The sequence below is a fragment of the Bacillus rossius genome, chromosome 1, assembly GCF_032445375.1.
Source record: "Bacillus rossius redtenbacheri isolate Brsri chromosome 1, Brsri_v3, whole genome shotgun sequence".
NCBI classification, from domain to species: Eukaryota; Metazoa; Arthropoda; class Insecta; order Phasmatodea; family Bacillidae; genus Bacillus; species Bacillus rossius.
In genome coordinates, this window is record NC_086330.1 from 96241690 (window position 1) to 96261967 (window position 20278).

General features: G+C 42.8%; 1 protein-coding gene across 1 annotated transcript in view; it reads left to right on the forward strand.

The window, feature by feature from the left end:
* Positions 1 to 20278, forward strand: part of LOC134532216 (protein scabrous) — a 118652-nt gene that overhangs the window by 84448 nt on the left and 13926 nt on the right. Inside the window, exons 4-7 of the mRNA XM_063368667.1 lie at positions 4859 to 5302; positions 5879 to 6025; positions 10454 to 10562; positions 11086 to 11259. Of these exons, the coding sequence (XP_063224737.1) occupies positions 4859 to 5302; positions 5879 to 6025; positions 10454 to 10562; positions 11086 to 11259 (874 nt within the window). The remainder of the gene's footprint in view (positions 1 to 4858; positions 5303 to 5878; positions 6026 to 10453; positions 10563 to 11085; positions 11260 to 20278) is intronic.

Here is a 20278-nt window from a genome sequence, read left to right on the forward strand (position 1 = left end):
TTCTCCAAAATTTTGTCTTGTTTTAACTGTGTTTTCATTAGAAGCACAGCCAAATATCTATATTTTTTCGGCTGTTGGCAGTTAATAATGTATTTTTATTCTTAATAAGTTGATCAAACAACCTACGCTAGATTTATTTCTTACGCTGCCAGTGTTGAATACTTAATAATAATAATATTGTGCAGGAAAGAATTTTATAGTCAATCATATATGTTATACATTTTGTTGAAATGTGTTTCTTTAATAATGTGTATATAAGCCAAACAAATAATTGTTCAGGTAATTTATAGTATTTTACTATTGTTTGTTATTTAACCAAATGCTATACAATCCTATCGGGATCTATAAATTCTATCATGCCATATACGTAGATCAGTGAGACAGCAAAAAACCTTGGGTGGGACAGGGAGAAGAGGAAGAACTCAGGAAATTAGCTGGAATAAACTCGTGGGAACCTTGTAGGATGATGAACGTAAAAGGCTTTCTGTATTTACCGTACTTTAGGAGTAGACCAACCATACATGTTTACGGACGGCGAAGACGGCTTGTTTATTTAGCTTTGAACCAAGTTCTTTATTTTTTTTAAGGTCACCGTCGTGTTTTTTAGTCTCTTTCGCTTTATTTCACGACAGGGAGTCTTTTCTGCTGATACTCGTCGCTTCACTTCTAAATCTAACGAACGGCCTCGTTAAAAAAAAATAACTGGTTGAAACTGTGACAACAATGCTATCCAAAAATTACCTACCAAATAAGCCCCTGGCTGTTTGTTCGTACGACCTGTAACGATTTCAATCCTCCTCCTTATCCGGCTTGGCAAAGAGCCCCGTATTTCTTGAATGGAATTTGAGTGAAGACAGACGGCGAAGAAACTCCAAGGAAACAGTTGGCACTGGCGGGATCCAGGCAGCTACAAAGGAAACAATTACACGTCTTGTAGGGCAACTAGCAGTTGCAGCTGGGAGTACTGTCGGTCTCCAGAGACCTGTCCGCGTATGGTAGCGAAAATCGCGCTTACACCGTACTTTTTCTTTTTTTTGCGTCAAAGAAAAATGTCTTCGCGTCGATGCAAAAAAATAAAAAAAACTTCTCAAGGCGGAAGAGGATTGTGGGGAGGAGCTGTAGGTAACAAGACTGCGAATATTGTAGCACGAAGACGCGATATGAATAATGAAAGTCGGCGATTCAGCAACTGTTTTTCATCACGTGGACGTGTGTAGGCGAGGCAGCGAGTTATTTGCCAGAAGTTCCGCGATTCAGGCATACGACTAGGAGTCATTCAACATAAGGGCCACTATCGCACTGAGCTGTTGAACCTGAACGGTTGCCATTTAATACCAGGAAATTTCTTCTAGATCAATTATGCACTGTAAGAAAAGCGGCTGAAAGAATATTCAGCCAAACAACGCCGCGGGAGTTTTAACTGCAGTGGCAGAACGTTATAGAGTGACACCGGCCTAAGACTACTTACTGCGATTTTGCTTAAGGACTTCCAAGTAATGACATAAAAGACTCAGATGTATGGAGTCAGTTACTGATTTAATACATTAAATAATAGCCACATAAAACTGACTGTACCAAGCCAAGCTAAAAAAATGATCTCGTTTGTTGAAGAAATATGTACGTATGATGTGGCCTTTAAACATAGCATTAGGTATAAATATTAAGTCTACTAGTTGAATGTCCTAATAGATTTAAGCTGGAGTCACGATGCCATAACGAAAACGACACGACAGGCCCGACACGCTCAGTAGCCAATATAATAAAAGGTCACAGTGACGTCAACGCGTCAAAATACGCGCCCCGACGGTCTGCAAGAAGTAGATTCTATTAATAATTTGTGGTGTCGTGCCGCACGATGGAAAGCAAATCGAAAACCTTATAGAACTAAACTTCAAAAATATCAACACAGTTGGTAAATCTTTATGCTGAAAAAAAAAGGACATTTAGCATTTAGTGTACATTATCACATTTGTAGTGTAACTTCAACTATTTATTAAATTTTTTAATTTTATTTTTGGCATAGCTAACAGCTGAATTATTTTCTGACCTTTATCAACATATCTATAGCTTGCTTAGTTGTATCCAAAATAAACTCGCTTTGTGTAATAGACGAAGCCTATATTTGGCTTAGAATGATATACCAAGAGCCATATTACAGTTGACCGTGTTAATGTTGTCATGGTATTGTGACACTACGCAATTAACTCTGTCGATCTGGAATGGTGTAAGACATATAATCGGATTTTCCGTGTTGTGTTGGTCGTGGCATTGTGACCACAGCTTAAGAAAGAATAAGCGTCGAACTAGCGTTCCTCGTTTATATGTTATGGACGAAATTCCTTCCTTGGGGTGAAACCTATGAAACCTTCCTCTATCTCCATGTACTACATTTTCTGGTAGCCATCTTTAACATCTCCATGGATCATTCCCCAGCCATTTTTTTTTTGCCGTTTTGTAACGTCCAATAACCGTATCTTCTCGGTTTATTTCCTCATTCCTTCTATCTGTGTTTATTTTCATTTCTTCCTATCGATATCTCTAAAGCTTCCAATTCCTTCTTTACCTATTTCGTTTGCAACGAAACAGTACTTTTACTCCAGTCGTATCGTTTGTCAAAATGGTTTTTCCTGCTTGCTTGTTAATCTAGTATCGTTTCTTTCGTTTAGCTTTACCGTATTTTTCCGAAGGAACGATTCTGGTACATAAATATACACCTACAAATATCGTGTCCGTAAAGTTGCAAATTTTAGAAATCACATTGATCTGCAGCACACTCTTAGATATTTCAGTATTACAAATGCTTTCTCACTAAATACAACATTGTTTTAATGACTACAAAACCACGAGACAGAGAACGAAGTTATGCAATTTCCTACATGAAATCGGGTTTCTTTAACTATTCGTTGTTATATCACAATCAGTTTTATTGAAAATCATGTGATGTTATGAACTGGCTAAGATGTACCTTACCACGGACGAATGCACACATGTTATCCGAAGTCGTAATAGTTAGCACAACTGACTGTAGATAGTTACCCTTTCTAATTTAAACATTTTGGAATCGTTTAGAATCGACATTGAACTGAATACATTTCAACTGAATCATTGTTTGTCATAATCGTTTTATTTTTTCAATTTATTTCGTCTATTATTGGGGCGAGGTTAAAGGAACCAGCCTTTTTCTTATACTTGAACTACGTGATATATAATAGTAATTTTGCAAAGTTAAAAATAAACTCCAACAAACCAAAATAAAACCACGGTAATTACTAACGACATATAATGACAAGTGATAGCTGTTTTGACGCCTTGCTTACTGACAGACACCCCTTGCTAGTTATTGTAGCCCCCCCCCCCCCCTTTTTTCCCCTTTTTCACTCTTTTTTCCATAACCCCAATAGCTATAAGAATACTCTGGAGTGATTAGCTTCTCCAGGCCGCACCTGACCTTGGAAGTCGCGGCAATTTATATTTCTTAATGTATTAATTTACATTTTTTTTAGTTCACAGAAAACGATCTTATGTACTTTTACAAAATATTCCTTTAGAAACCAGTTGCTAAGAAATAGTTTGTAATACTTCAAGAAAGATATTGATAATACTGAGTATTTCTTACGAAATTTGGCGCATAATTTTATATTTTGATTGATTTTCCATTCAAGCATAATTTTTTTTAAACCATGGATAAGATAACCGAATAATTAATTTTGGACATTATTTGTTTTACCGTGCTTATTAATATGCGCAGTTAATACTGAAAATCTATTGGTGGGGGGGGGGGGGGGGGGCGGTTTACAAAAACCTTTAACTACTGGAGGTACTGGCACAACATAAAGTATAATGCCCGGGCAAGAATCTGAACCCAGTATCACTGCGAATACTATTTAGTAGTGATACAGTTGTTTCATATCAATGTAAAAATTGACAAATATCTGTAATTTTTGCATGAATATTTCTGTTCTATTTATAAAAAAATACAGTGTGTTACTTATTAATTTAAATTATGTTGACGTGACACCTGGAATGCGTTAAATTGGTGTTTTACATGAATTTCCGACAGGAATACGAATTTCTTTAATCTCGGGTTGGGTGTCACTTCGGCTGAGGATTCGACACCGCTTAAATATCTTAATCTATGAAAGCTAGAGAGTTGAAGTAAATATACTTACATATAATTAGTAGAACAGACTTGGTTCGTGGTCGTTACGTATGATTTAACCCGGTTAACATTTGCAGTGATGACGTAATGAGCATTAATGGGCAGTGTCGAATTGCAGTCAGGGAGAGCTGTAACTCAGAAAGTAATAGACCGAATTGCTTGATTTAAACTTTAATTTGCTCGTGAGTGAGCACTGAATTGTGCCAGTTGAGAGAAAGAAAACAAGCCAAATCGCTTGATCAAAAGCAATTAAAAACGTAGAGAAGTGTCGTAGGTATCGAATGAGGCTAAAGGTAGCCCAGAGAATGAGCCAGTGGGGCAAAACGAGCCCTCGAAAGAGGCGCGAATTTTGCGCTGGAGCGAGCCTCAGCCGTCCACCTCGCGAGAAGCAGCGGAGAATGAGAACATTGTTTGGTAATCGACGTGGATATGCTCTCTCATTATTGTGATGTTGATTTGGAGTCAGTAGAGCCAGTTGTTGTGAACGACGGGCCGATTTTGTCGTGGTTTGGTGTTGTAATTTTTCTGGCGTGGCTGCCCGACTGTCAAGTAAAACGTCCATAGGATTCACGTCAAATAAATAATTTTGTTAAATCATTTTATTTATTTGATACACAACATTCCCGTCCAGCGCGATGGGAATTCACAAAACAAACCCCTGGTGGCTGACGCGCGCCTGACGCCGAGTGTTGGCCGCAGGATGCCGAGGGCGACCGCCAGGAGGAGCTGGACAACAGCATCGGCGCGCCCCAGCCCGAGGCGGACGGCCCGCGCTTCCGCCACCAGCGGCAGATGAAGAAGCAGCTGCAGGACGCCGAGATGGCGCTGCGCAAGCTGCAGCGGCAGGTGCGGCGGCTGTCCAAGCAGCAGCAGCAGGGGGGAGCAGCGGGAGGGGAGCTGGAGGCGCGGCTGGAGGCGGCAGAGGCCTCGGCGCGCCGGGCCGTCGCCACGGCCTTCAACGCCAGCCGCCAGCTGCCCGAGCTGGACCGCCTGCACCAGTCGCAGCTGCAGCTGCTGGAGTCGCTGGAGGGGCTGGAGAACAAGGTGGAGAGCAGCCTGCCCGTGCTGGAGCGCGAGATCTCCAAGCTGGAGTTCGGCCTGGCGCAGACCGAGTCGTCGCTGTCGCTCGTCAAGGAGGAGCAGGTAGGTGTAACTCACTATCAAGGGCCGCTTGCAAAGCAGCACACGATGCCTGCCTGCCTGCACTTGCAAAAGTGGGACTGTGAAACGGGTTTGATGTCAAAACTACACATGTCTTATGGAAAAGTTCTATTTATTTGAAAGTTTTCTGCTTAATTTATGCAAATAGCCAAAAAATACGGGCAGTATACAGCAAAGAAGTACCGTATCCAGAGATGACGTTTCGGTTAACCCCGCGTGCAAATCTCTCGGGTCGCGCGGGCCTCCACTGGAAATTTCCACGGTCCTCCCTCGCGAATCCTATAGATTTGCGCCCATTGGTACTTAACTACTTTTGAGAACTGTGCTAAGAGGAATTAGGCCGCCCCATCTTGTAATTTCAAGTATTTTGATACCGCTTTCAATAAAGCTTCAGTAGTAAATATTTTGGCTTGAGATGCGAACTGGTGTGATGTATTAAAAATTGAACGACTACAAATAAATCTATTTATTTACCATCCAAGTATATTTGTAATAGTGGACTGAACACGGGGTGGCGGGTGTGAACTAGCTGACGCGGGAGGCGGCACGTGTTGGCAGGACAACCAGCGGGCGAGCGTGAAGGCGCTGGGCGGCGGGTTGTCGGCCCTGCAGGACAAGTGCGACAACTTCCACGGCGGCCTGGGCGCAGTGCGCGCGCAGTTGGCCAACCTGAGCGCCGCGCTGCCGGGCCTCGAGGAGCGCCAGGTGAGCCCGCCTCAGCCGGAACACACGCGAGGGGAGCTGTGGAGCGGACCGCGAGACACTTCCAGCTGTTTTCCTCTCCGCAGCCGCTATATGCCACTGCTGTAACTAGTCTCGCGCGCTTCAAACACGTAGGTACACTCCACACCGCACCGCCAGGTTCGCTAGCACTTGCCCGCGTTTCCCCTATAGTCCCTATTGCAAACTTGGCCCTGCCGCATTCGAGCAGTTGCGTCCGCCTGGTGTGTCAGATGCACATATGGCATTTGATGACGTCAGGTGCTCATGGTTAACGTTGCGTGGAGTGATATGTCTGACTGGATAGGCGAACTTGAAAATCCGAGATTAGATAGACACATCTATATTCATCTGACAATCATGAACAATAAGAAGCATGATGACACAGTCATACTGAAAATCACGCGAAAATAATTATTTCCAAACAAAATTTTTTTTAATTTTTCGTCATGTGCAGCATTTTCGGAAAACAAGCACCCAATAATGTAAAATTATAAACAAATGTAAGCTTGAAAATAACAGGTTTGACACAAATATACATAAAAAAATCTCGGTTAAATTAAAAAAATTAGATTCGAAATTCCATTAATAAACGTTCCCTTTTCTAAATTTTGTATAAAGTTCTCGAGTAAAGCCAAGGTAAATATCTATAGAAATTTACCGTGCTGCCCGCTATGTATTAGCATGTGAGCCAACTGCTTCAGACAAGCGAATGAACCAGCTGCTTCAGGCAGTGAATGTGGCGTGCTGCTGCAGAAAATGCATCAGACAGCATGTTCGGACAACACGGTCAGTCAGGTCGGACAGAAGCATAAATGTCCTGCTAGTATTACTGCGAACATTTATTTATGTAGTGATATAATTGTTTACATGAAAATGTACAAATTTACAAATATATGTAATTTTACATTATTTCTTCAGTTCCATGTATAAAAATGTTTACCGTGTAAGGAAGCCTTTTGCTGGTGCCACACAATGCGTTTCTGCAGCTGTGATTAAAACTTCCACAGCGGGGTTTTTTTTTTTTTGCTGAATATTCTTTCCAACATTTTTCTTTCAGCGCAAATGCAGGTCTGTGTATTATGCACTAAGTAAATAGATGAAACTCGAACTGATCTGGAAGATATCACCGAGTAGAAACTGGCAAACTCTTCAGTTTAATCGCATAGTGTGACACCGGCCTTGAGCGGAAACTTTGCAGGTTAATCAGATGGAAAATTGATTAATTTTGCCTCAAATCAAGCCACACTTCTCCTAACCCAATTAACTTAGTTTAAATTTGTTAGCAAGTAACTTGAGCGTGACCACACACGTCAGGGAGGAGAAGGGAAATTATTTTGACCACAGGCCATTTTTGATGTATAACATCTTAGCTTTCGATATATAGCATTCGGTAGGCATAATTTTGTGAATGTAAAGGAAGTTGCAAGGAACATAAATGTGACGGATGGCACAAACCAAAATTCACGAAGCCAAAGAGAAATTTTATAGTATTATCTGTTTAATTAGTTTTAACAAGATGAGCAGTATTTTAATAGACTACACTTCCTTGTAGACAATCAGGTCCAAAGCCGGGGTTTTTTTTTCTCACGTCTTTATCGCTTTTATCGAAGCCGTTTCATTATATAGTTTAACCTATAGCTCTGCAAAACGAATGATTCGATAGTCGACGTAGCTGCTCCGGCAGCATATTCTAGCGGTGGTTGCGGAAACTACGTGTGATTCGCGTTCAGATAAGTAGTTGGAAATACGATTTGCTTATATTTATTACTCTCAGCATTACTTTAAAGAATTCTACGTTAAATTTTGTGTCCGAGTTTCGTGATATAAGTATATTTGGAACATGAGACTACATGAATTTGTTCCTTGCCGAGGTTAGGTGCTGCACATCCCTGGCGAGTATTGTACGACTTGCTCACATGTTTTTATTCGAGTTAGTATGCCTTGTAATAGTGATCTTCGTGTCAAGATTATTCTCTATGTTCTGTGGCTCTTTCTTACCCTTTTTATATTAAACCATTCTAACATTTTTTTTTTTTACTCAACCATTGCTTAGCTAAACTGTGTTGTTCTTTTTTACTGGTAAAAGCAATTTGAAAAACATTCCAGTACTAATTACTGGTTAGAGTGGAGGTTATTTTCAAATTTATCATGTAAAAGAAAAAAAAGATCTTACATACTTACATTGCAAAACCGGCCTTATCAGCGGCGTTGTCTAGAAGCTGTCATAAATTGCAAGGTTCTGCTTTGAGACTACGCAAAAAAAAAAAAAAAACACTTCAGACCGACTGTTCCGAGATCTGGTCATTTTCTTCATTCCGCCTCAGCCCAATTTCGTGCGCGCGTAACAACCTCGGTTCTGTCTGGGGTTCGGGCATCCGGTCAATCTCTCACTCGCCTGTCCATTATTATTCTTTTCTTGCCGGCCTGTCCGCGACTATTACCGCAGGAGCGAGCCTGCGACCTTGAACTCGCCGGAGTCCGAGAGGGGTCGGCCCGACGGCCGGCGAAGATGACGTTCTAATGGGGCGTCCGGGCGCTGTCCAATTAGGCGGCGGCCCGGACTGCCCCCTTCCCCCTTCACTCCGTGGCAGAAACACCACCCGGATCGCCGGCCCGATCAGATTCGCGGTCTCTTTGGCACGCCCCGGGCGCCCCCCCCCCCCCCCCTTTACTGCTCCCTGGCCCTCCTGTTTCCACGGCAATTAAAGGAGGCCTTCGGAATTATTCCCCGACGAAAAGCGCGTGCTTGCCGAGGCGTATAAGATATTTCGCCAGTTATCAGATCCTTCCCCACCTACTTTTACTGCCCCAACTCTTCGCCTAACGTAATGGATGTAAGAAACGAGTTCCGCGAACTTTGATTGCGCGTGTTAAATTTCTCAAAGGCTGTTCCGCGAGGGGAGCCCATTTTCTGCGAGGGGATGTTCCGAAGATGGGCATGGCCCTGGAGGTTGGGGCGAACGTCCGGTGATGTGGTCAGCTGAGGAATGTACACGCGCGTGGGTGTCCACATTCTGGAAGGTCAGGGAATTTACTTTAAACCCTGGAAAAATCATGGAAATTTCCCAGTAAAGGGACAGTGCCGGTTTGACATCATCCAGAATGTAAAAGCATTTGTTTGTCCATAGTCAAAAAAAAAACAGAAAATGGCGTATGAATATATATATTTAAAAGGAAGTAAAGAAAGTGTAGGGAGAAGTATGCCAATTTATGAAGATGGTGGAAGCTGGCTTTTCTTTATTTGTGTCACCGTAGAGCGCGCGCGGCTGAGCGACGCAACGCGCGCGGTTCAAATGAGTGCGGCGGAACGCACTCCCTTGCAGGCGATGTGTTCGGACTTCTACTCAAAGGCTGGCAACCATCAAAATAACGCCCATCACCAGCTCCTTCATTTGTTCCATTTTGTCACGAAGAACCTTCTATACCTACATAATGTAGGGCTTATAATGCATTCCATATAATCTAAAAAAAAAATTGAATTGTTTTTTGACAGTCATTCCCACCAAAAAAACTGCAAATAATCTAGCTTTAACCTATTCCAAGTGTAAACGTGTTAGAAAAAGTAATTAGATATTGACTGAAAGAAAGGGTCCCCATTGACGTGGAAAATGCAATGAAATTAACACTATGTTAGGTGCGAAAAAGTGCCAGGAAATTTTCGTACAGTAGTACAGTATTTGAAAACCAGTATAAATTTTAATCATAAATTCTCGTGTCGCTGGTAGTCCTTGACAGGATTTTTACTTACATTATCTAGAATTAATAATTACAGACCATTTCGAGGTAAACAGAAGCATAGTTAGTTGTTATATGTCGATGGAAACAGGGTCGTCGAGTGGTTGAGGCGGGGGAAATCAAATTCCGAGGCCCGGGCACAGGAGTTGAGATTAAAGATTTTTTAATGCTAGGTTTTACCCTCAATAGGACAAAAATATAATTCACAGGATACGCAACAAGTAGTGTGATATGCGCAAGTCCCATTTACAATTATGTCCACGGTAATGTTTACAGTCTTTAGATTTATTTAGAGCGCAGGGTTCGAAAAAAGTTGTACATTAAATAACAAGAGGAGGGGGGGGGGGTGATGAAGTTATTCGCCCCTGGGCCAATGGTAACACGGCAAGCTATGTATTGTGAAAACATTTCATGAAAGTTATTTAAGTTTGTTGAAAAGTATCTATGGAATGGTGAGACAGGGTAAACTCGGGGATATCGACGGAGGGGGAACACATTCTGTATCTTAAAGCTTTGTGCTTTTTGCACGGATATAGGCCAAAGTATGGGCAGTGTACACGATACAAGCACCTTGTGTCAGTTGACCCTGCGTGCCGCGCCCTCCCCCCTCTCCACTGGAGGCGAGAGTGTGACCCAGCGGGCCGCTGGCTGTGACGGCGGTGGTCCCTCTTGCAGGAGGCGGGCGCGGCGGACAACTGCACGGACGACTCCATGACGGCGGTGGTGCAGCAGCTCACCAGGGTGCAGCACGAGTACCAGCAGATCGTGGAGCGACTGCCTCAAGGTGAGGCCCCTCTCATTCGAGCGCACAGCCTGACCAGCCACTGCCACTAGACTACACTACAGCCTTCAGGGGGATTTGAGGCCCCACCACCTTGGAGTTTTACATCTTTTTGATATAATTTCTAATCTTGAAATGTTTATTCCAAATTTTAGCATGTTAAGGCATAAATCATAATATGACTGGAGGTCTGGTCAGCTTTAGATGGATGCAGTGTTACCCATGTCCAGAAGGGGATGGATACAATCCTTATAAACCCAACCAGGAAAGCTGTTAGGGCTCCAGCTATGTCGAGACCCTGAGGCCACCCAGCCCAGCATCGACACCACCAGGGCAACCCCCCCCCCCCCCACCCACCGGCCTGCTCCCTCAGCTGACCAGACAGTTGACTGATGGGGCCTTGAACCCTTAGACCCAGTACTGCTGGCGCCTACCCCGATTCACCACTTCTATCTGGGGCTCCTCAATCCCCCGGTGGAGGGCTATGCCAGCTAGTGGCGGTGTGTGACGAGGCGTGTGTCCGCAGACTGCGCGGACGCGCCGGCCCGAGGACTGGCGCTGATCGCCCCGGGCCCCGGCGGGCCGCTGGTGGCGGCGTGCGACCCCCAGGGCTGGACCGTGGTGCAGCGCCGCGTCGACGGCTCGCAGGAGTTCAACCGCAACTGGGCCGACTACGCCGCGGGATTCGGCTCGCCCGCCGGTGAGCGCGCCAAGCCTCCCCTCCCCCCACACTCAGCTGCAGCCAATCACATTGCCCCTTGAAGTTCCATCCGCCCGTCCGTCAAAACCATACCAAGCTTCAACTTTCGACGGACGGAAGGATGAAATAAACTCCAAAATGTTAACAAGAAACCTATTGCCAGTTACCCCTACTGTCTTAAAGGTTTTCTGAATATATGTATTTGTTTAGCTGCTTCCATTAAATGTTATTAATTTACATTTAAACATATTTTTTAACATCTGAAAACATTTTAATAAATATCAGAGCAAAAAAATTGAGTTGAATGGTTAATTAAGTGCTTAACTTCCATGATCATCAATCCAATATACCTATAAAACTTAATTTTTCACAATTATTGACAGCATTTAAATTAAAATACGCTTGACGGACGTGCGTATCATTGAGTCCATCTTTAGTTCCGTCAAAAACTGGGTCTTGAGTTGCCACGTTTATGTCATTGAGTAACAAAGAGGACTTATGGCACATACACGTTCACTTCACATTGATGATTCGACAACACTTGCTATTGGCGCGTGCCAGTTATGAACAAGGAGAAGTGGTTACCCAATCACCAGGGCCATGTACTTTTCACTGAAAGATTTCCGGACCAGCTGTGTGTTAAAACTCTGTGTGGGTTTTGTGGTTGGCTGGGTGTCTTTCAGGTACACTTCTTCTCTCAGCACACCAATCACGGCTATCCAGTGAGGAAGCAAACGCGTACTGAATGGCCCGGCCAAATAAGGAATACCTTGATTAAATGCAGTTTTTTCACTGTTTGTCATGGAAAAATTCCGAAAAAAAAATTAAGATTAAAAATTTACAGATAACAATACTGAATCAGCTGATGTCGTACAAACGGAACCAACGATGAAACTAAACAAGCACTATGGACAACACAACGACGATAGCGCAGACAAAAAATGTTTAACATATAAATATCAAACAGCACAATAGTTCTGTTCAATCAGCTGATTCACTCTCCTATCTGTGAATTTGTTATCTTATTATTTTTTTTAATTTTAGGAATTTTTCCATGACAAACAGTGCAAAACTGCAATGGCGTATGTCCAAAAACTGCATTAAATCAAAATTCCCTAATGTATGAAACATTTAAAGAACGTAGGGCATACCTTATTGCAGTCTATTGAACAATCAGATTATTTCGCGAAAAAAAATTGTATGCCCCTACCAATCACGTGTAACACGCCTAAAAAATGTAACTTTTTTATCGGCCAATCAGCATACAAAATATACCTGATTATATATAGGCAAGTTGAATTCAGCCTGGAGTGAAATGAATTCGTGAGATGATCGTGGCTAGTCATTTGTAGGGACTGGAAAAATACACGCGTTCAGTAACCTCCAGGGTAGACTGCAAGGATTATTGTCACATTTTAATTTCCTTCTAATGAAAATGACTGGGCTCGATTGCTATGGATTCGCGCTCCTAATTTCACCGGCGGTTTCACATTCCTTTTTTGGATAAGTCAAGAGGCCAGTCCCAAAAGCAGCCCAAAAGTAAAGTTATTAGCCTGCTGCGAATTGGATCCACGAATTTTTCTCGTCTCTAGTCATTAGCGCCAGTAACACATCTCAGAAACATCGGCGATCGATTCGGTCATGGCTAGAAACTCTTACCATTTCACTGTTTTTTTTGTACATCCAGGCTACCTTTCAAAAACTGTGCATTTTTTTCTTCTCGGATGACTGGTCCAAAACAGACAGTTTTACGCAGCCTGGAAGACCTGGAGCCAGCGGTAAACAAATAGTTCTTGGGTGATTGCATTCCGTATAGCTCAAGCCAATGAACAAGATGGCGTCTAACACCAGCAGGGGCGAACGCAGGGGAGAGAAGGGAGATGAGGGATATAACCCCTTTCCTGAAATTCTAAAAAATCTATCATTTTCACAAACAAAATTAAATTCTGCGTACGCTCTTGAACACAAACGACAGCTACTGTAAATATAACCATTCCTGGGGTATTTATTGGATTCTGGAGCCCAGTCTGGTTTTCGGATATGCAGGGAAATGGTAAGAGGGTCTCCAGCCACGACCAATCATCTCAGAATTTGCGTGGAGTGATTAGAGAAACCATTGAAAACAAAAAAAGTTTGGCCAGAACTCAGTATAGTGCCACTCCTTTAACAATTAGTTACATATTAATACAATCCCGAGTTACTGTTAAAAAAATATTGACTGTACATAAAGTAATTTTTATCAACACTAAAATATAGTATGTAATGACGAAGAAAAGGCATACATATTTTTTAAAGCTAAAATAAACATCAGGTGTTACCAAATTACAGCAGAACAAGTGTGCCAGCTGTTCAGAGCTGGTATCTCTTAGTAGGTTCGAATGTATGTATATGTTAGGTGCTACAATCGTTAGATGTTTTCGAGCAAAGCATTTGCCCGATTGTGGTTCATTTGGGAGAAGCTATATACCTATATAAGTGGGTGGCACATGGTGTAATCATGGTCACTAGTAACTTACCAAAAAATAAATGCCAAGTATTGTTGCTAGGTTTAACTTTATTTTGCTCAGAATAACCTTGTTTAAAATACGTTACAGTTGTTGTCTTTATTTCCCTATATTCGTAACAGTTCTGTCCGCGGGTCTAGATTGGTCACGCAGTGGTTATCTTCGAAGCAATTACTCTACTTTTCGAGCCATGGAGTAACGGTGTTTTGTGTGTGCTTGGAAGTCAATTTTCTTAGAAAATTATACACTGTTGAAAAAAAACAGGTAAACAAAAATAATAATTACTCCTCGCAGGCTGTTGGTTTAAACGTATAAACTATGAAGGTGTCACGCACATGGAAGGTTTTTCTTCCTGCTGTTCGGGCAAAGGCATGGTTTTACACATCACGGTCATGCACACGTAGGTAGCTTTAAGTGACGCTAACGCCAGAATTGTTGTGCGTGGACTCGACGCTCAGGCATACATTACGACTTGGAGCAGGAAAACCTCATGGGTTGAGTGACCTACAGGATGGACTTCCTAATTTTTTATATACCAAGACTAATTAAGCATTTGTCGAGAAAGCTGTGTTCAGCGAAATCATTTCGTGCCAAGATACTGTTTCTAGAGTAACGTGGATTTGGTACGTTCATTAATTAAAATTGTAGACATTTTAAGCAGTTGCGGACGCAGGGAGTAGGGGGGGGGGGGGGTTGCAGTGAATTGGGAGATGTATTCCCCCCTCCCCACGAAGTTATGAAAAGATTTTCGACATATCAGTGAAGATGGTATTTACTGTATGAGAAGCCAAGTCGCCTAAGGATACTACTGTAGACATATATGTCAGTGTGTTAAGGTCAATAGTAATTTAATTATTTTTAAATGTGTTCGAGTTTAAACATTTTTTTCTATTTTTTTTCCTCAAACCCTCCTCTACCGCTTTGAAAAATATTCCTGTATCCGACACCGATTTCAAACACTTATAAAGTATGGCATATTTAAATGTTTCGATAACAGTTAATTTGTTTGCCTGTTATGGACGAAGCTAGGCCAATAACGAACAGAAGGAACAAATGCAGAATGTTTGAGTACGAGTGTCCAGCACGGGCTGGTCGGCGCCAGGCCTCGGCGGGAAGGTGGCTGCCCTGTCGCTCGAGAGTCGCCGGGGTCAACGGCTGCTCGCACAGCGGAGTGCCGGAGTGTGTGCCGTCACAGTCGCGCGTCGACTGTCGCCCTCGCGGGCCCGTGATTCCTCCACGCACGGCTCGCCTCTCGTTCCACGCGGCAGTCGGGTTGTCCTTTCGGTCCAACTGCCTCGTGTGAATAACTACGGGACTACGAGACTGATAATTCGTCAGCGATGGTTCAGCCCACAACGGATAGATACGGGCATGCATGTTTCGCGAAAATATATTCCGAGACTAGTTGAAAGAAAAAAAAACTGTAGCGTCGTCTGTGTTTCATGATTGGGTGAGATTATTTCAGGTACATGTCGATTGTTAACAACACCAATCACAGAAGTAGGGAAGTAGTTAAGTGCGGAAGCAAACGCGTCCTGGGTGGCCCGGTCAAACAAAGCAACGACTTCTTACGCAGACGGCCGCCAATCACAAGGGAAAAAAAAAACCGCGGGTGCGGATATACCTTGTTGCAGTCTAATAGGCGTTCAGAAATTTTTTTTTCCGCGTAAAATGTTTGACCTTACGGATAGGTCTGTACGTGATTATCGCTCAATATTGGTTTTTCCTGTGACGTCATCGTACCAGTGTACGTGCATGCGCGATGCCCGTGACGATTCCTGCCCCTACAACATGCCTTTCACTAGACACTGGAATTCGATGGAGGGTGAGGTGTACGTGTGTTCTGTCCATCAGAAGTGCCGGATTATCTTTTAAACAAAATTTAACTATAACTAACACTAGGTAATTTTAATTATCTAGAAATATTACGTAAACACTGATTGCGTAAACAAAAGAACTACGAACACAAAAAGTCTCTTGATTATATATAGTTGGGGCTACACACACCTAGTTGATTATTTTTTCCTTGATTTCTCGTCATTATTATTAGTCAATGTCTGTGTAAATTTAACACAAAAACTCTCTTGATTTGTTGTTCCGTTACAAATATTTTCAACAAGTATTTACTAAGTGCTATATAATGGGTGTAAAACGTCACGCAAGTGATAATTTCAGACACTGCTTTTCGTTTAACACCCATTATATAACCCTTATTAAATATATGTTGGAAATATTTGCAACAGAACAATAAATTTAAGACAGGTAAAGCGTTAAATTAATATAAATAGCCCTGAACTAACAGTAATGACGAGAAAAAGAAAAACATTGACATTGGTCGGCCGGCGAGCCGCGGGCGCCGCCAGGCGATAAGCCCCTCCCACCCCCTCGCCCTCATAATTAACCGCTTTACTTCACCTCTTCCAACCCCCTCCCCCCTAGCCTAACGCTAACATATTATAAGTGTTGCGATTGTCAGCAACGGCAAGTGAAACTAGTAATATAGCAACTGCCAGAGATTTGACTATTCGTGTTGTGTGTTAGGGAATTGTGTGTATATATTTTATAACACAAGAAATAATTTCACCGCAATTTCTCATTCACAGTATACCTAAGATAACGTGTCTAATTTATTTTGGTGCAAATTCCTGTGAGCGTAATTAACTGCTTAGCATTTCTGACACTTAATGACAATCTCGATATTATTTAGTACACAAACACATACCATTAAAAAAAGGTGTCGTACGTAACGAAACATTTAGCATTTTTTTCTTTTCAAATGAATGAATTGGTGTGAAATTCTACAACGGACGTTTTGGTGATTTTTTCCCCCCTGTAATGGACCGCTATAAAAACGTGCCAACGCACAATGAACAGTGAATGGCGGAATTGAGTACGTAGAGACCAGCGGAAACTTATCGAGCGAGATGTTTCTTCCCTCCCGTAGGCAGGCGACAGAGTTACTGCTCGCCATGTCCCGAGGCTGAGCAGTTGGCAGCCTTGCCGGCGAGGGAGCCTCTTCGTCTTCCGCCGCGACGTCTCGAGGCTGGAGCCAATGGGCGCGTCTGTCTTTCCGCCGAGCGGCGGCGAGGTGCGAATAGAATCGCGGACAATGGCGGTCGTTAGCTAGGGAGCGCCTCTGAGGGAGGCGATTTGTCCGCGACTGGGGCGTAACTCGCTCAGCAAGGAGCCCTGGCACCCGCGCAGGAAAAATTGCTTCCCGCCAAGGCGTGCGACCGTGGAAAAGGAATGGCTGGTGGAAGTGAAGGGTGTGCGGGGGGATGGAAGAGAAGGGATGCAGTGGAAATCGCTGTACTGATAAAACGGTCGCGATTGGAAAACTCAAGGGAGGGGGAATCCAAGGGTAACTTTCTCGACTATTCAGTCTGTGAATAATGTTGACTTGTCGTATTTCCCACGAGGATTTGAAAGGGGGGGGGGGGGGGGAGAGAGATGTTGGAGCCTTGCAAATGCATTATACATCATCTATACAAACAGCAAATTCCGTAAATTTGTTTCTTAGATTTGTTTTTCGTAGTTTACAAATGCGAATTAATAAATTATGAATACACCGTTGCACTAAAGGTGCTCAATTACGTTAGTGCGTGAAAATCTGTCAGTCAAGACGACGGTTTTTCATTGTACCGTCTATTATTTTATGGATATATCAACTAGAAAGCGAATGAGAATTTTTTTACTACCACGAAAAAGTTCGCGTAGCTCGTCCATGAAACTACAAGAAATACGAAAAATGCATGTACTGTTTTTTAATGTGTGTACATCTTAGCTCTCTGATAACGAAATTTTGTAGGAGTAATTTCGTGATTGCGACAGAAGTCAAGGGTTGGAAATGTGTAGTCAAGATGCTGCCATCGGTCGTAGATGGCGTAAACCGAAGTTCACAAAGCCAAAGAAAAATGTTATAGTATTAACATTTATTTAAATCCTTGTTGAAAATCAGGTCCAAAGCAGGGGTTTAGTAGTTTTTAAAAGCCTTTTTTCGCTTTTATCGGACCGTTTCATTATATAGTTTAAAATTTCGGTTTGCTAATCAAATGATTCGATAGTCGACGTAGCTTATCCAGCAGCGAATTCTAGCGGCGGGTGCGGAAACTACGTGTGATTCGCGTCAAAACATTTAGATGAAAACTCATTTTGCGTTTATTTATCATTCCAGTATTATTTTAAAGAATTCTATGTTAAATTTCCTGCCCGAATTTCATAATAAGTATTCATAAGTGTGCTTGCAACATGAAAACATGAATTTGCTCTATGTTGCATATCTCTGGCGAGTACTGAAAGACCGCTCACTTTTTCTCTCTCTCCTCCGGGATTTTTTGTAAGTCTCCGTCAAACTTTCCTCGAATCATCTGGCGCCAAGTAACATCAGCAAGTCTCGGTTCGCCGGAGGACATCGCTCTGTGCTCCGTCTTTCAATGGTAGATATGGTTTCTCCGCAGAGTTTCTTCGACCGGAAAAAAAACCCTCACTCAAACAGCCACTAATTAGAGTTGTAATTAATTAATGTTTATTCGCTGACGGGCGATGATGCGTGTGCCCTCGGAAGAGCGGCGCCCTTCTTCCCGCACGTCACGTGACAGAGAGCGGCAGATTTTGGGGAAAGGGTGGTTGCACAAGGGGCGAGCGGGGGTGCCGACACAAGGAATGGCCGCGTGGTCCCCTGTCATCAAAGTACTATTCCGCTCTGCAGAGTGGAACTGTGACGACAATTTAATTAGCAGACGACCACCTCTCTTCCTCCCCTCCCCTTTTAATTCATCCACATCCTTTTCTTTTTTATAACGGCGATGTTGCCAGATCAACAGTTGCTGCGACCTTGCAGAGGTGGAGATGTCTGTAAAAATGGGGAATTGTTTTTTTTTTTTTTTTCCACTGAATGATTTGGGGGGGGGGGGGGGTTAAATTTTATGTGTCTGATGGTTTTACACGAAGGGGTAAAGAATAAAATCTATTTCTGGATAGGGTGCTCTATGTTGTATGATTTTCCCTTATTTTAAAAAATAACTAAATGACTACGCGTTATTGTTTACAGAGGTTAGAAATGTACGTTTTTTAGCATTAATATTTCCTCAAAAATTAATAACAGATATTCACTTTGTGTAATATCCTAGTTGTAAAAAGGCGCGCAAATCTTCGTAATTATCATCACTTTCGCGCCCTTTTAGCATACATGATAACACCCCCAGTGAATACTTGTTGGTAATATTTGTCAGGACGCAAGGGAAGTAATGAGTTAAAAATTGTAGAAGCAGCCCTTCAATATAAGTAATGTCGAAAAAAAAACCTTGAAGTCAACGTAGAGTGTGAGCCCGAGCCGTAATGTACGGTCCAACTGCTCAATTACGTGTCAAAAATGTTCTACATCTCTCTTAGTGGTGTTGTTCCGCCAGCAGGACTCGGTCTCTCTGGTCGCCCGCCGCGCCGCGCCGTGTCGGGAGTTGGAACCAAGCGCGGCTCTCAGCGGGGCGTGCGCGTGAATGCCCTCGGAGTCCATTAGTCACCCGGCCACGTCTCACTCCTCGAGGAGGAAATGACATCGTTCACGGCGCATCTCCCCAACCTTTATCCCCGCCTTCATTGCTGTGTTCTGTCCCGGGCAGAGCCGTGCGTGCTGGTCGCCCGAGACGTCTCGGCAGCCGGGGGTTGAGCTGAGTGCGCAGTTAGAGTTCAAACTTCATCACAGAGGCTTGGGACATTTCTAGGACACCTACTCTATTGTTTGAAACACGCGCGATCATGCGTTGTGAAAAAGGTTCTTTAGTAATTCAGTGAAATATAAGAATTAATTAATGGGTTTATGATAGTAAAAACATGACACATGACTATATTGCAATTGTCCGTACAAATTGTCACAATTCTAATGCTAACACCTGAGTTTAGAGTAGCAAATTAAGAGTTGCGAAAGTGCAAAATTGTGATAATGTACGTAAACGTTTACAAAAGTTTTGGAAAGTATACCAAATCTTGCGCTGCTGTGGCTGCCGTCTGTAGCCTGCTGTAATTGTGTTCAAAATCAAAATTTTCTCTTGTTTGTGTAACAGATTAGCTCTTGGTATGCGGCATTTGGTGGGAGTAATTTAGTGAATCGAACGGAAGTCGCATGGAACGGAAATGTGTAACCACGGTTCTGCCATCTGGGGCGGATGCGAAGAACCAAGCTCACAAAGCCAAAGGGAAAAAATGTTTTGTTATTTTTAACAAGATGGGCAGTATTTTAATAAAATTCACCGTTGAAAATCAGGTCCAAAGCCAGGGTTTAGTATTTTATCAAGTCTTTTTCGCTTTTATCGGAGCCGTTTCATAAATAGTTTAAAATTTCGGTTTGGTAATGAAATGATTCGATCGTCAACGTAGCAGCTCCGTTAAAGTTTTTTTAGCGGCGGGTGCAAAAACTACTTGTTGTTATGTCGAGTTCTCTCCAAATGAAAGTCTTATTACCTTCTTCCTTAAATGGGGTTTGAAGGGAATAAGGGGACATAAAATAAGGTCCCGACATT